Source organism: Bactrocera oleae, chromosome 2 (genome assembly GCF_042242935.1).
Source record: "Bactrocera oleae isolate idBacOlea1 chromosome 2, idBacOlea1, whole genome shotgun sequence".
Taxonomy (NCBI): domain Eukaryota; kingdom Metazoa; phylum Arthropoda; class Insecta; order Diptera; family Tephritidae; genus Bactrocera; species Bactrocera oleae.
The window spans coordinates 8,732,764-8,750,995 of record NC_091536.1 but is presented as its reverse complement, the minus strand read 5'-3'; the positions used below and the strand labels follow the sequence as shown (position 1 = coordinate 8,750,995).

General features: G+C 29.0%; 1 protein-coding gene across 35 annotated transcripts in view; it reads right to left on the bottom strand.

Annotated features, from left to right (window-relative positions):
• The window catches only part of gish (casein kinase I gish), a 108,398-nt gene that overhangs the window by 21,306 nt on the left and 68,860 nt on the right, over positions 1 to 18,232 (bottom strand). For 18 of the 35 annotated variants that reach the window (XM_070108284.1, XM_036373130.2, XM_036373131.2 and 15 more), the window contains 6 exons: positions 13,931 to 13,999; positions 13,234 to 13,344; positions 10,880 to 11,043; positions 4,025 to 4,139; positions 2,653 to 2,921; positions 2,420 to 2,590 (listed from right to left, as the gene is read on the bottom strand). In XM_070108284.1, coding sequence (XP_069964385.1) covers positions 2,420 to 2,590; positions 2,653 to 2,921; positions 4,025 to 4,139; positions 10,880 to 11,043; positions 13,234 to 13,344; positions 13,931 to 13,999 — 899 coding nt within the window. Of the gene's footprint in view, positions 1 to 2,419; positions 2,591 to 2,652; positions 2,922 to 4,024; positions 4,140 to 5,795; positions 5,948 to 10,879; positions 11,044 to 13,233; positions 13,345 to 13,930; positions 14,000 to 18,232 lie in introns of all 35 variants that reach the window. The other 17 variants (XM_036373141.2, XM_036373158.2, XM_070108295.1 and 14 more) reach the window with 5 other exon arrangements.

The following is an 18,232-nucleotide window of genomic DNA, read 5'->3' as shown; positions in this document are numbered from 1 at the left end:
ATTTGCTCAATTTTATGTAGTAACGTCACACATTTCAAGAGCACTATTCGCGCAAAGTTTTATCTAGATACATTGGTTCTTGATTTGTATACTGGAAAGTAAAATAATCAGATGGAGTTTATGGTAGAATTGTGTTATATGGAAAGAAGTCGAAATTGTTATCCGAAGTCGCCCATTTTCACAGAATAATAGAAATGTCAAGATAATACTACTTGACGAATTTGGTTGAAATCGGTCGAGTAGGTTTCAAGTAATGGGCTTTCGCCTAAATGTGGCTGGTGCCCGTCCCAACCACTGACTAAACAAATTTAGCGCACTTTTCTTGTTTTAATTCAAAATATATGCATTTTTATTTTTTCATTAATGGGAAAAAATAAAAATGTTGAACTTCAAATAACCGCTTTGAAGATATTTTTCGTAGCTCTAGGTTTTATGTTTTTAGCGTTTATCTTTTTAATAAGTCTATTGCTGTATTTAATTTAAGTTATATATTTTTAGTTCTTTTTTACGGTAAATTAAAAATTTAATAATGTAAAGTGAATAATTCTATACAAATAGATATTTAAATTGTTGTATGAAAGTAATTATTATATTAAGTTTGCTATGGAATAAATTTGAGTTTTATGTTTCAATGACTAGTTTGGAAATGGAAATAGAGAGGGGCCGCGTTCTTCAGCACTTGTTGTTGTTTCACTGAGCGAACGAAATATGCTTGCTTGAGGCTTGAATGCTTTCTTTATAAATATTTTTTTGTGGTTTTTGCTCATTAAATTACAGTTTTTTGTTTTAGCGCTCTTTTGATTATTTTATTTTTTAATTTTATTTTTTCATTGATTTGTTGCCGCGACAATGGACAATTCTATGCAACGGTGGTAGTGCTTACAAACAGCTCACAAATACATTCATACATTTTCATGAATAGGCCAGCAGGAAGGAAGTACTATTAGTTGTTGTAGTAGCGGTAGTTTCATTTTCAATTGACACAAATTGTACGGGTTTCGTTAACGGTTGGATATTCAATTGGATTGCATCCGTTATATTTCAATTGCTTGATTTCTTTACGACAATTTTGTATGGCAATTGATTGCAGCGTGTTGTTGCAACAGTTTCAGTTCGATTCTTTACTTGCTTTGCGCTTTATATTTAAAAAGAATTTTTTAGTAAAGACTGCGTTAAAATTTATCGATCAACTTTTTTGTACTTGAACCCTTTTCCGAAAAGTTTTGTAAGAATGTTTTGTTTTTTTTTTGATTTGTGATATATTTCAAAGGGATTTGATTGTGAATGAGTTTTGAAAAATAGAAAATGCCATTAGTCAGTGCAAAGTTAAACGAAATTGTAGTAAAATGTGCATTTGTGTGCAAAAACAAATTGATAAAAATTAAACTACCCAAAATCATACAAGAAAATTAAAAAGTAAAAAAATATAGAATATTAAAAAAATATATCAAATGGTAAAACAAAAAACTTTCTATAAGTTTTTCACGCATGCGCAAAAGTTTAGTTTTGTTGCTCATGTGCATATATAGTTGTTTGTGTGTTTCATTTTCATTATGAGAAATATCTTATTATGTATACCCCCCATATTCAATAAACATATACATACATATATATGACTCTGAGCACCGAAATGCGCTTAACTAATACAATTGCATGTATGTAAGTATATTAGGGTATCCGTTATTTCCAAAAAAAAAAAAATTCTCAAACGTTTCGTGAGTTTTCAGTTATCCACTAAAAAAAATATCCAATGTAAACAAGCTCTTTATTTTCAATTTAAACCGTGTTTAAATCATATTTCTTTTCCCATGTAGCATATATATATTACTATGGGATATTTTGATATTTTGCTTTAAGCAAGTAAATCTGCCACTTTGAAAAAGTTAAATTCTAATACAAAATTATTAGATTGACTTATTGATTTCATAAAAAATTTCCTTTAGAAGTTATACTTACAAGTTCATTACATCAAATGTACGGAGCATGCATGCAAGTGATTTCTACATTCTGTGTTGCTCATACGACATGGTGTACATGTATGAATACAGTACATTTGAAGCATAACTTTAACTGAGTATAACTTTTAAAGGAATTTTTTTATGAAAAAATTATCAAAATATTTTACGTAGAGCGAAGCATATTTCTCATTATTTTAAAGTTTTAGATTTATGTACTTTGAGATAAAATCATAAAATCTGCAAAAGATCAAAAAATCGCAACTAAAATGTTTGGGAAAAATAAAAAGAATTAGGTACGATTTGATTTGAAAATAAAGAACTTGTTGGAAACTTAAGGGGACGTTTGAAAAAAAAAAAACAATAATAATAATAAACAACTTGGGAAATAATGGACACCCTTAATGTATATGTATGTTATTCATATATCAATTGTAAATTGTATAAGAAAAAATTGTATATACCATTGTCTTCCCTGTCCAGTCAAATTCTCCATCATCCACATAGCCTTTACGATCGAATAAGTCTTGAAACAGTCTTCGCAGAAACTCATAATCGGGCGTTTCAAAAAAATCTAATCGCCGCACATAACGTAAATATGTTGCAAATTCTTCGGGATGTCCATCGCAAAGCACCTGTAATTTTTTTTTTTATTTAAAATTCATTTAATGCATTTTTTTGTATGAAATTTGTTCACCTCAATGGGTGTTGCACGTTTTGTATCACCAATTTTTTGATATCGTTCTTTAAGTGTATCAGCCTTAAGGCCTTGCCACGGCAGTGAACCTCTTAAGAAATACATAAACATGTGTCCTAATGCTTCTAAATCATCGCGTCTTGATTGCTCTCTGCCCATATGTGTATTTATTGACATATAACGTGCGGTGCCGGTGAGAGATTTATGCTCCCGATATGGTATATGCCTATTTGTATCTAAATCAATGTATTCTTTGGCCAAACCGAAATCTGTGGAAAGAAATATTTTATAAAATTGAAAATATATTTTAATAAATTGAAAATATTATGGTGTATATGTATATGATATATGAAAGCAATAAAGCTAAAATTAACTCGCAGCGTAAATTTACGCTTAAAGAGAAAATTCCTTAACGGTATATTAAAGATTAAAGAGAAAATACCTTTTCACAACGGAATTTTCTGAATATCTCGGATCTACGTATGTATGCCTTTTAAAATTTGCTGTATTTTTATGTACATATCTACATATGTATGTATGTATATAGTTTCCAAAATCGCAATTATTTAGTAACTAAATATGTTAGAAAGCCAAAACTTACAAAATTACTATAAAATTTCTGCCTAGAGGTCCATATACAGTTACACTTCATTACACATAAAAGCACTTTATACACATTAAAGTTTAATTTTAAAATGTTGCATACCTATAGGCGTTCAACGCATGCTTTCACGAACTATTGACCGATTTACGTTACGAGGGTTACAACATACATACGTGCATTTAAGTTAAGAATTGCATAAACTAAATATTAAAATAGTTGCCTGTCTTTAGACGCATTAATAATTTTTTTCTTTATTATGGCCAACAAATAGTTTGAACCTTTTTTTTTTTTTTTTTTTTTTTTACCATATAATAAAAATTGATGAGAGTCCAAAAAACTTAGAAAACATATTTATCTCTGAAAAATTAGGCTTTAAAAATCTAAATTCTAGTTAGTTCCAAACACTATATTTAGTTCAAAAATAAAAACAATTACAACTATTAGACTTTCACGTGTTTAATTTTTACCTAACCTTAAAAGCATGCAAATATTTTCAATATTTGTTCTTTTTCTATAAATAAATTTCATTAAAGGTCTAAAACATTTACAAAATATTTTCGTATCAAAAATTGTAAACTAATCATAAACATCTCAAAACTTTTCTGCTCCAAAAGTATATTGTCACATTAGCTATTTCTGAAAGCGGTAATACTGATTTACTGATATTTAGGGTTTGCAGCATTTCATAAACACTTAGAACCTTAAAACTATGCTACACGTTTTTCAATAATACTCTTTCGCATATATGCAAATACATTTCATACTCACCAATTATGTGTATAATTTTTTCCCGTCTCGTTGATGTTCTGCCTATGAGAAAATTCTCCGGTTTCACATCCCTATATATTAAGTGCCGACTATGAACATATTCGATTCGGTGGAGCTGAACAGTTACGTTGTAATTGAGTTGATTGAATGATAGAAGAGAATAGTGTATTAGTGGCATATTAAAAACATTTCCGGGTATTTTTTTTAACAAAAAGGCATGCTTACTTTTAAGTAAATAAATAAAATGAAGTAAATGTACGCTATGTATGCTATAAATCGTTACAAAAAAAATAAAATGCATAAAAATATATGAGAGCGTACGAATAAGTAAATAAAAAAATATTTAAAATTATTAAAAATTAAATTATAGTCTGCGTTGATAAATAAATTTATAATAAAATGTTAAGAAACTATACTAATTTCTTTTTTAGTGTCTCAACTAGCGCTTATGCAATGCTAATGTAGAAAATAATATAAATGGTGTAATTAAAAAAAAAAAAAATTTTTTTTAAATAATTAAAAAAAAAAAAATTTGAAAAAAAAATAGAAATAAAAAATATTTCTAAAAACAAAAAATTATATTATGTTTTTAAGAAAAATTTAGTGACAAATTTTATGTTGATATTTTTGCTTTTTAATTACTTAATGCAAGATGGGCAAAAATTAAATATTTTAACGAGCTTGAACAATTAAAATTAAAATTTTCAAAACGGTAAATAATTGTGTTGCTAATATTTGTGCACGCGAAAACGGAACTAGAGGGATTTGGGGCACAATAGTCAAAAACAAAAACATTTAGAGAAAAGTGAAACACGCATCTTAACAGCCAAGTTTTTTAACTCAAAAACAATTATGTAAGTTTCAAATATATTTTTCATTTATTAATTAGCTAATTAAGCATGCAAAAATATGCTAATATCTAGAGACATAAAATTACGCTACTCCAAGTGCATTATTTAACTAGCGTTTTTTCCACAAATAACTTTTAACTAAATCATAGTTTTTAAATTTGTATTGCCAACTTTTCGAAAATAGTCACTTTGCAAAACCAAAAAAAAAAATTAAATTATATATGAAAATAATTCTAGGTCGACATTTTTGCCAGCCATAGCGCAGACCACAACCGATCTAGCTAGCAGAGGGTTAAACCGCCACCCTTTAGCAAAGCTAAGAACCGTTTACACGATCCCATGCACACGAAAACGCACTTTCAACACATACAAACGCACAAAAAAGCACTGACAAGAGCTGGGGAAGGGGTTCTACACCTAAAAGTGTGCTATTAATTCGGTATTTTACGCATGACTTTTTACTTTAATTTGATTTTCTATGATTTTGATTAGTAATTGTAGCATAAATACATAAATAAGTGATGAACTTTAGTGTTAAAATAAGCAAAGCGTAAAACAATTAGCAAAGACATACGAAAAAGAGTGAATTTTGTGTTGTTGGTAGCAGAGTATTGGTGCTAGTAATGGTGGTAGTGGGTAATTGAGACGTTCGATTTACATTACAAAACGAAATATTTAGTAATTATAGTGTTTTATTAGCGCAGAAAAACCATTAAAAACCATTTATAAACTAAGTCATTAAAACTATTTTGAATGTAATGCGATTTTGTAAATCTCTAGTTTGCCTATTTTTTTTTTAGTTTTAGCGTTCTAAATGGGTTTTGGTTATGCTGATTTTCGCTTGCTTTTGTTCTGTTCATTGGTATTTAGTTGATTTTGGTTTTTCTTTTTTGTTTATTAAATTGTAGTTGTGTACTTACTAATTGTATAGCTATCAGTAGTACTGTCTTCAAAGTGAATCGTCTGCCGCATATATCAAATAAATCTTCAAGTGATGGACCAAGCAATTCCATAACAAGTGCATTGTACTTGCCGCATGGCCCGAAGTAATATACTTCGGGTACACCCTCTGCTATAATTATAACAATTCAAGAATAGCACACTTTAAACTTTTTTATTGTACAAAAAAAAAATACAACAAATTGTAGAAAAATATATATTTTTTGTTTCAAAATTGGCAACACAAAAAGTATGTATTGTTGATGTGGGATTGCTCTTATATTAATACAAAATCATAATTCAAAAAAGATGTGAAAATTCTGGTTTCGAAAAATTATACCAACGAAAAAAAAAAAATATTTGAAAAATATTATTTTCGAATATCAACTAATTTTTAGCAAATTTTGAAGATTTATTTAATAGCTTTTGGTGTTGGCTGCAAACTTAACAATTTTCGACTTGTTGATTTAATTTAAATTCGAACGTAGTGGCAGCACTTGCTATGACGGCTTCGCAGCGCGTTTATTTGTTTAAAACAAAAAAAACCATTTTGTTGGAAATAAACTGTTTATACTAATATTTATAGCAAAAACGTAGTTATCATAGAAAATATATATGTACATATGTATATAAAGGTTAGGCGTCCAAAAGCTGTAGTGTTAGTACATAAGGATTTGATGGTACTCACAATAAACATAAAAAAAAATATTTAAAAAAAAAAAAAACAAATGTGAAAAAAACATACAAGAAATAAGCAAATAAAAAAATAAATCCCAAATTGTCGTTTTTTTAGCAATTGTTTTTGAATTGGTTTTTTTCCATTTGTTGCACTTGTGCTAAGCTTTAATTAAAGTAAAACAAAAATCTACATGTTTCATTAATATTTCGTTTATCACAAATGCAACATGAAGTTAGCACTTATACGCACGCACAAAAAAAAATAGAAATTCTCGAAGCATTTTTCGAAAACAGTCTGCTTCCTTAAACGCTTGCACTTTTATACTTACATATTAAAATATAAATACTTAACTAATTTACTTGTATGGTAAGAAAGACGAACACTACGGCTAAATATTATATTTATTTTATTTATTTACAAATATTCATGCTGCACAGAGTGACATGACGTCTACTAAAAGTACTAAAGTATTCAAACCAGTAAAAATTACTAGCAATGCAACCCTAAATTGTTTCAATGCTACGACTTTACATTTTTATGCAGCATACTTGTTGGCGAATATTTCTTTACAACAAGTAATACTCATGTGAGTAGCTCTTTTAATTAGCTTTAAAAAAAAAACCCAAAACAAACGGAAAATCATGTCACATGACGAACAATCAGAATCGCAGTAGTTCCCGGTACAAAATTCGCACATGTTCGATAAACGCAAAAATTATTCTATTTTGTATTGGCATATCTATAAAAAAAAAACTTAAATAGCTATATGACGATCACCGATTATTTAAGCGAGCTTATAAAAAATACGAACATGTAAAAAAATTTGTAAGATAACAAAAGCTCAAATCACTGCCAAAGTAAATATCTATTATGTGATACAAATTATTTAATACGAAAGGGTGAGGTTAAGAAAGACAATTTTAATGAAAGATCAAATCAGTGACAAACTTTAGAACAGAGTCATCAAACAAAAATTACAGACCACATTTTCTAAAATGAGTTAAGGGCTTCACGGCTTCAAAATTGTTCTTTTGTTCAATTGCAACTATTTACACAAAAACGTCCACAAATTTTCACCAAAATTTGCATATTTTTGTAAGCATGTCGGCTAAATATACAATTGTCACTTTTTTTGTTTTTCCTTCGTCCAATATCTAGTTTATGGGTTTAACCAAAACACGCATTTTTTACATTTGATGAACCTATAAGAATTCTTTCTTATTTTTAATTAAAAAAAAAAATGGAAAAATATTCCGTCGATTGCTATCACATAAAATTTAATCTTCAAAAGCAATAAATAAGCACCAGTTTCGGTCATAACATGTTGACTATGGCAACCTTAAATTTACCAGACATGTGAAATATGACATATTTTCGTCGACCAAAAGTCCATTGCAAATAAATGCTCAAATAAACATAATATGCAAACGTCAAATATCTAATAACCATACATTTAAACTGATAAGCTTTAAAGAAACCGGTTGACCTAAATTTTTCTCTACGAAATACAAGTATATGGGTTTTCTTCTCTTTTGATTAACACATATTTGTTTTTACACATTTGAAATTTGAAAAATGGTTAAGTAAATACGTTTTTTGGAAATTCAAAACCTATAGTGAGCGAAAAAAGTTTGTGTTCTCTCTGATAGCAATTTGACAGAGATAACTACCAGAGTAGACTAGCGATTAGTACTAAACATAGTATAATGAGTCATAAAAGAGAGTATAAATAGTAGAACTTTTAATTTGTACAATAAAGAAAATCAGCTGATATATGTGTGTATATTTTTAATATTTACAATTAATTTTACATTATAATACATACTTTATAATGCTTAGTAGTTGTAAAAAAAAACGACACTGGCTGTTGGGTTGTTGTTTCAAGGGTAAATAGAGCGCTGTCAACGAAGGTGTAGGGGAAAACAGTTGAACAGACGGCGTACACGATGGTTGATAGAAAGGAACATGCAATGCAAAGTAGAAGTTGGCGGAATCAAACCATTTTTTTTTTTTGTAAATACATATGTTTTTAGTAGGGCGGTTGATTTTAGTCACGCGTTTGTTTAATTTCAATAATTTCAATAACTTCAATAAATGCAAAAATTAAAATCTGATAAAAAAGCAACTAACGAATTTTTGTTTATTTACATGTCTCAAGATTTAACGGGACATAACAGTTAAAGTCGATTTGATATTTAATGAAGTAAATTTTAAGTAGTTCAATTTTTTTTTATCCAAATCTAGATTACTTTGATCATTAAGTATTATTTTAAATACTGAAGTAAAAATGTACCAAAATCAACTTTAGCTGTTTTGACGTGTCGGCATTTTTAACTAATTGTTTTTATTTATAAGAATCTAGAACAAACGGCAATAACAATAAAATTAAACTACAAAATACAACTAACCTTAAAACAAATGAAAACTCAACACTAAAAAATATTATCCTACAAAGAACTTCAAATCTAAGCGTAACTCGATTTAAAATACTTAAACTAATTAACACTTTTTTTAATTTAGATAAACACTACGTTTTAACAACAAATGTTAATTGAAACATTTTATAACTGTAACTACTGAAATACTGCCCAAATTATTATAATTAAAAAAATATTTTTTTATTAATTTAAAAAAAACGGTTAAGTTGCGCTTGGAAAACAAGAAGTAATGTACGAAAGATTCTTCAAAATCTTAAAATTATTCAAGTAATGCTTTTGTAATGAAAAGAAGTAAATACAAAACGAGCGATGGTCATGAAAAAATGTGAGGATTAAAACGAGACCGTTGATAAGGTAATACGAGTTAAAAGATTATACATTAGAGTAAAATTTATCCACTAGAATTAGATACAAAATTCGAAAACTAATTTGAACAAAAATATCTAGAAGAGATGTAAAACAAAAGTGATAGAAAGACAAAATCAATACACTTCGAATGTTCAATTTCAGTATTTGAAAACCAAATTACAAAAAATATGACAAAAACGCTCCAGATAAAGAAATTGATGCTGACTCGTTAAAACTGAATGTCCATATTAGTTTTGAAAACATAAATAAAAAAAAACAAGGCTGTTGAGACACTTACTTAAATATTATAAATAAATTTTACTAAAACTATGAAAATTTGTACATATATTTATAAAAATTTTAATTTTTAATATACTAATAAATAGTGAATTTGAGTTCTTTATAATAATCGAATACCTATACAAAGATGCATAAAATTAAATACGCCCATAAGCAGGGATTGTAAGCAATAGCACAAACAAGATTTATTAAGATGACTGATATTAAGCTTAAAGCTTTCATATAACTTTCCAGACAAATTAATAAAAGTTTCACCACTTTTAAGAAAAAGTTTCTTAAATGAAGAAAACAATGCTCATAAATATTTTATTTACTTTACTTTTAAAATTGAATTGCCTAGTGAAAGTTTTTTGGCATAATGGAAAACACTTTTGCCTTTTTTAATCGTACATAAATCGAAATTGTTCAAGGCGAACAAAATATGTTCTCATTAAAAAAACTCTAAAAGCTTTTTGGCTTTTTTGATCGTAAATAAGTAACTAAAAAAAGTAAAACTTAAGAAGAACAAAGTATGCTGAGTGCTAGACTATCAAGAAAAAGGCGCTTAAAGTTTTTTAAGAAAAAAACGGCACTAAAAGCTTTTTCAAATTCTAACACAAAGAAAAGCTTTGTAGATCATCAACATCACAGGAAAATTAATATATTTATTTATTTTCTTGTGTTGAAAGCTTTTTAGTGTTCTTATAACATCAAAAGGGTTTTTAACACTAGCAATTTGGGTAGAAGAGTTTTTAAGTATTGATTATACATATGCAAGTTTTAAAAACGTTCAACAGCTATGCAAAGTTTAAATATAGCCTCTCGTACTATTGACGATTGAAATTGGTATGCTTTGCAGGCTAAAAGCACTTTAAAACTGTGTTGCGCTGTTGGAATTTATTCTAAAAAAACAAAAACAATACAGAAACCATATGAAGCTTTTTCAAGCCTTCATTCTGAAATAGCTTAACGCTTCAAAGCTTTATAAGCTTTCATTAGTATCCGCTTTTCAGTTTTTTTGTCATAGACTTTTTTCTGTTCCTCGTATGCTTTATACATTTTCTTCTTATAACGTTTCCCTGTTTTTTTTCTATCCCTCGTAAACTTAGCTTATACTAACCGATCTCGATAAAAGCAGCATAGCGCACATAAGACTTATTTTAAACACAAAATTTAATGAGGCAGAAAAATAAATAAAACATTTAATTTTCATAAAATACATAATATTAATGTAGCAAAAGAGAAAGTTGAAATAAAAAAGAAAAAAAAAGGAAATTTAGCATACAGAAAATCAAAAAAAAAAAACATAATGTAAACTTACAAGTTGCTTAGATATCATCAGTACAGTCTTAAGAGAAAATTTACGGGAACAAATATTGAAGAGATCTTCTAAGGACAGTCCCAATAACTCTAATACCATGGCATTATAACGGCCACCACATGTGCCCAGATAATACACACGCGGTATACCCTCTGGACAATTATCTATTTTGTATATTCAATGTGGGTCACACGTCAGTGGTGAGTTCATTTTTCAAAATATTGATGATTTTTTTTTTTATGGTTGTTGGTGTGTTTGTGGAGGTGATGAGTAAAGTAGGATCCATGATAACAAGCGGTTGTAGCATATCCGGTGGAGCAGCATCATTACAGCAGGTGTTTTAGGAGTTTCAAATGCAATTCATCAATTGGACGTATTAGCACACGACGAGCAAAGGATGGTTGTCATAATAAATTTTTGGAGGATTTGTGTGCGATGATGGATTTATTTTGTGAATATATATATTTTTTGGTATTTTTAGCAATAGATGAATAGCACGCGCGCAGCAACAGCAACAACAATTAAATACAATATACAACAAATGTAAAAAAAAAAATTTATACAAATTATTCTCAATTTTAAAATATGTTTGTATGTGTATTTGCTACAGTCATTAAGTGTGTAGATTTATTACAAGAATTTTTTGGGATATGTATGATGAGACTTTTGTGAAAATATTTATTCTAAAGTTTCTTAATTTGCTTTTTTGGCAGCTCATTCTAGTGCGGTTAGTTCGTAGGGAATTTCTAATATTTCTCTTACGCACCGACCTTCGAAATATGTTCGAGAAAATCTATTTTTTTCTTACTTAATTATAATAGATATTGAAGCCTTAATTTTTTCATAGCAAATGTGCCTTTTCCCCCACAATGTGAGGACCTTCGAAGGCAATAACGGTGCAAACCTTTGAATTTTATAACAAGCAAAATTACGACAAGGTTTTATTTTATATGCGAATGTGGTAAAAGTGGGATATTCTCTAAGTTAAAAAGCGTGTGAAATAGAAACAACCAATCGCTGGTAATATTGCTAACTAATTTGATGTAACTTTTTTCGTCAAAAAAACAGGTCACCAATCTAAATAATTTACTAAAGCTTCGAAAAAGCTTTCGCAAACCATCAAATTTGTTAAACCCTTATTTTCTGAACGTATTAAATCAAATAAATCAAGCTTTTATTTAAAAATCTTTGCGAATGCTTACTATTTTTAAATTATATTATGCCCCAATGTACAAGCTGCAGGAAAGCTAGGCACTCTTTTTATATAAGAAAATCAAAGAAGCTTATATAATATTGCATTTTGTTTACAAAACTTTAACTATCTCAAATCGATAACTGAGAATAATTCAAAAGACTAACAACTTTTTTAAAAGCTTTACATTTTTGAAAAGCTAAAAAAAATATGTTACTTAAAATGCTCGAGCTCCTTATGAAAATAACTTGTTTTACTTCATTACAAAAGTTCACACTGAGCATTATATATGTAAGCTCTAAACTTTAGAAAACGTACCATTTTTTGGTTTTCTGATAGTGTATTGATCAAAGTTAGAACAGTGAAACTGAGCTTTAAATTTTTATGTTATATGTGAAAAAAATTGCAAATAAAAAGCTTTGTGTAAAAAGCTTTTTGAAATGTGTGTATGCACAAAGGCTACATACTTATATTTTATAAAAGTGACAAATTTTAACGGAAAATTTATATAAAACTATGAAACTTTTAAAACTTTTTCAAAGAAAGCTCAACATTTTTTATTATAAATCTTATAGGTGAGCTTTTCGCATATTTTCAACTAACATATCAACAAAAGCTAATTGTTATCAAATCTTTCTACTAAAGAGCTTTCACTTTTCTTTTTTGTAAATTAGAAATTAATACAAAGTTAGGAAGCTTTTTAGACTTTTTTATAAAGTGCATTACATTTTTTAGGAAAAATCTTATAGGTGAGCTTTCATTCACTATTTTTTATTGGCATACCAACAAAAGTTACCGTAGTTTTTGCTTTCACACTAAGTTATTCGAAAAGCTTTGTTTTAAAAAGCTTTCAATTTAATTTCTTTTTTATATTAGAACCCGTAAAATGATTCAAAAATAAGTTTGTGGCGCTTTTAGAAATGCCTTACGACAATTTTATTGAAAAATATACAAAAATATTTGGTTATTTCTATTTCAAAAATTAGTGCAATTTTAGGTTAGAAATTAGAGATTTGATGTTTTTCACTTTTAATTTCTATGCAGCAACTTAAATGAAGTAATATGCAGAGTTGGATTTTTTAGTTGAAGGAAAAGGGTTCAGTAGTTAACGGTTAAATATTGTATTTTTTTTAGTTTTAAGTAATTGAAAGCGATTACATACCATGTGATCCTAATAGTTTATAAAACCTATACTCTAAATGTAGTTGCGGAGCCTTTGACTTCATAGGCTCCATTTTTATTGCTACGTGTTCATTGTTGTACAGATTTTTGCCTAAAATTAAAAGAAATTTTTTTAGAAATATGTTAAAAAAAAATATTTAATTATTTACACATATAATTTAAATGCTTTACATAACTACATATAAATAACAGAAATATGCAATTTCAATAAAGTTATCAATAAAAAAATTTTAACACAATTTTTCCTAGTATTCGACAGTTAAAAAAGCAGGTATTCCACACAAGGACACCTTAATTTTAACTGATAGCAGGTCATGCTGATACATATTTTTTTATGAAAAAGTTTCAATATATGGTATAACCTATATAAAATATTTTACACCAACAACCAGAACTGCTGTTATGTCTTTACAGTCACCTAACACATAACCAAACAGGCATACAAATATACTGCGCAATTGCACCTTGCCATATCATACCATCCAACATGCACTCATCAGCACCACATCATCAGCATTGAGCAGGCAACGAGTAGATACGACAAAAAATAATACACAGAAATGCAAATTAATTTTTTGGCGCACAGGAATATGGAATTTTCGTAAAAACAATCACAAATTACGAAAAAGAAATCATTCCACTGCTCCCAATTCGTTTGCGTGCACAGGCTATCCTACCTTCTGCATCTGAACTGGCGTTGCCATTGCCACTGCCACCGCTGCCACCAAAAAAGCACATCCGTCGTCCTATTGACGCAGATTGCAAAATAAGTAAATAAAATATTCAGTTTTCTGGCATAATATATATTTTTTTTTATTGTTTGTTATTTGTGTGCGTGAAAACTCGGTGAGTTGACCTATAAGCTTTACATATGTACATACAAACCTACAGTAAATGGATGGACGATTAAAATTGAGATGGAAATTCTGTTAATGTACGCGATGGTGGAAAAAGGAAAATAAGTCAATCAGACCCGATGATCCTGTTATTTCAAAAATCGCAACGCCAAACATACCAATTTTGAACTGGGTAACCATTCGGAAAAACCCAGACCTTATTCTTGCAGCTGAGGAAATCAACCTACTATTGACACTTTTTTCAGCAGTTTACTGTCTTTAGAGAACGCTGGAGATACTTTATAGAGACATCCTACAGAATAAAAGGCATCGTAAGGTTTAGAAATAGGATAATTACTCAAACTACAGGGTGATTCATGCGAAAGCTTCAAACTATCAAAGTTAAGTTAAATGGCACATTCAAACTTGTTTTCCAAAACTTACTCGCAAAAAAACTTCCAATTAGTATAACGTCCTATGTTTTGGTTAAAAAGTAAAAGAAATAAATACTTCAAGTTTGTTAAACTTTTCGCTAGCTCCATCAAGGTATTTATACGTTTGTCGTGACAAACAGTTGTGTTTTCACTATCTTCTAACTCATTTGCATTTAAAGCTTCAGTTTTAGTTAAAAATAAATCAAATAAAATGCATTATGATAACCTTCGAACCGCTTAATCTTGTAGAGTAATGAATCGAACAAACAACTGGTATAAATCACATAAACTGGCATAATCATACAAGTCGTCTTTGATTTACCAAACCGCGAAGAGTGGCGATTCGAAAAAACAATTGGCATAAATCATAGGCATAATCAAATATATTAATTGACCAAATCTTCTAGCGTATTGAATTGAAGATACAATTGCTATAAACAAATGTTCATGTAAATTAAATAAATATATAATAGAAAACAATTATTAATAAGGTTTCGTTTTGGATTCAACTGAATAAGTTAAATTTTTCAATAGCAAATCAAATTTTTGACAATAGAGCAAATTTCAATCACAATACTCATTGCTACCTTTTGGCCTTTGTCTATTCGGAGAAACCATAAAATATACTATATTTATATAAATAATACGCGAACTAGGGCCTTAGCCTTAGAGATATGAATCTGTATTTTACTTCTCCGTAGGAAGTAGCTCATTTGTCGAAACCGCCAATATTGGACCAATAAAGCATATAGCTACAATATAAACGGATTGGTCAAAATTAAGCACTTATATGAAAAGCTTTATTAAGTATATACTTATACTATAAATGATCAACGTGACAAGCTCAGTCGAGCCATCATGTCCATCTGTATATACGCGAACTAGTCTCTTAGGTTTTGAGATATTGACCTGAAATTATGCATACGTCGTTTTCTCTCCAAGAATCTACTCATTTGTTGAAAATACATTTCTTCTCGTTTGTTTTTTAATGACAAGATATCTTTATGAAACTTGGCATAGATTATTGCTCAACGAAACGTTACAAACTCCGAATATATTGTTGAAATAGAACCACTCTATAGCTGCCATACAAACTCAAAGCCCCAAATTCAAGTTTTTATATGGATTTTTTTGTGCTATAGCTCTCGAGTTTTGTTTGGAGTGCATTTGACAGAAAATTACTCTGAAAAATTGACGTGTTCATCTTGTTCATAACGTTGTATTTTCAATCTTGTCTCTATCATTCTTGGAACGTTCTCATACTTTTTGCTGTCTCTCTCCCACTCTGAGCGTTTCCTTTTACAGTTCTGTAGTTTTTTATCAGAAGAGTGAAAGAATAAAATAATTTTTGATTTTTTGTACCATATGTACTAGTTTTTACTCTCTCGCTGTTAAATTCGAAAAATCACGAATCAGAAAATGTTTGTAAATTAAAATTTAAGTAAATGTATAATTCATAGTTTTGAAAAAAATTATAAAAAAAATCATCATAAATGTATATTTTCAACTATATAACGTTTTCATATTCGTAAAACAAGTCTGCAGAAACACAAACACAAGCTGATTAATGCTGATTAGTTACGTAAATAACTGTGAATAATAAACAAAACAAGATCTGTAAATACAATAAACACGCTAAAAATTAAAAAAAAATTAAAAAAACATTTCGCAGCTATTTGCGCAAATAAATTAAATAAAACATGCAAATAAATAAATGCAAAGCAAACAAATGTTATCACTAGGCAAAAAAACAGAAAAAAAAATACTGCAAATCAACATAATGATGAATGAATGGACATTATCACCAGTGCTGTTGCGGGGAAGAGGTCGAGGGCAATGCAAAAATATTGTATGTGAATATTTATGTGGAAATTTAACGAACGCACATGCACTTGCATTTACTACCAATATGTAGGCATAAAAAATCAATTGAAAATGCATTTGTGTCAATGACTAAAGTCAACAACGTACAACGTTGCTGTTAACTAACACTCGCCTTGTTGTTGTTGTGCTGTGGGAAGCTGACGCTGTTACGCCTGTAGCAGAGTAAAATAGAAACAACAAAACTCAGAGACTCTTAGAGACTGCTGTTAAATATTTGCAGTTATACTCAATTTTAATTTGACGGACATTCTTCTATTGACATTCATTTTAGCATTGACAAGTGAGAGGTGAGGCATAAATGACATTGCACACAATCGAATTGCATGTAAACAGAAAAATAAATAATTGAAATAAAGTTGTTGATGGAAATTGTGCGTATAAAAGTATGAAAATTTACTCAATTGGTCACAGCAAAACTCAGTGGAAATTTTTAAGCACGCAACAAAGTTTTCTCGGTAAGTCAGCTGTTTGAGCACAGAAATAACAGGCATCTTCAAATCGCCATTTCTTTGCTCGCTACGAAAGCAAAAGCAAAGTCAGTGAGTTGAGTTCGATATCAACTAAAAGTAGTGTAATCAATGCATCGTCTTGTCTTGTTTTAAAGATTTTAAACCAGTTGTACTATTTTGAATGGTTTAAATGACAAATTACTGTCAAAAATTAAAATACATATATTTTTATACTCTTAAGAGGATATATTAAGGGGTTAGGGGTAGTCAGTATTTTCAAAAAATTGCATATTCGTTAAGTTTAATATCTTTTTTGAGTTATTCGACAAATAACAAAGCGAGCTCGGGCACTTCAAAGCGCTCCGGAGCAGGTAGGTAAAATGCGTTTTTCTCAAAACTATGTTTTTTAACCTGGTGACAACATGCCACTTATTAGATTTTAATGAAATTTATACAGGTTTTAGAATACATAATAAACTCGGGAATGTTCGAAGGATTTTTTTTTTCAAAAATCTCGATATTTTAAGACCAACTGTTAATTTTTTCCCAAAAATCTAGAAAAAAAATTTCTGAGGCCGTCATTTTGTTAATTTTTGAAAAAACAAAAAAAGCTTCGATCAGGCCCAGGATGATCTATTTATAAAACTAATTTTTTTATCCGATTGATTTTAGATGAATCCCCAAGGACTTATGATTATCACCGCAAGGACATTGTTTTAGAACTGAGTCAACACAGACAGCTAAAACTTTGGAAATTAAATTTTCTTTTTTTTTGAAATTTCCGTGACTTCAAGTCAAAACATTGTATAATAATGCCTTACTACTAATTTTGTAAAATAAGATGATTTAATAACAAAAAAAAATTACTGAAAATTCTCACTTTTTCGTGCCTTTGACTACCCCTAACCCCTTAAGTTTACCACGAAGCTTGTAACACCCAGAAGGATGTGAGAGGAGACCCAATAAAATATATACTCACATTATATACTGACATATACCATACAAATTATGATATATACCCGGACTAGTCCCTCAGTTTTTGAGATATCGATATAAAATTATGACACGTTCTTTTCTCACCTAGAAGTTGCTCATTTGTCGGAAACACCGATATTGGATCACTATAGCATATAGCTGATATAAAATCTTTACGAGCAAAATCAAATTCTTGAATGGAAAAGGGTTCTATTTTACAAGATATGTTATACAAGATTATTATTCAAGGCAGTGCATATACATACGTGTATGGAAAACTGTTAACAAAATATCTTCACGAAATTTGGCATAGATTATTGTATAAGATAACTCTACAATATCTGCAAAAAAAATATTAGATCGGACCACTATGAGATATAGCTGTCACACACACTAACCCG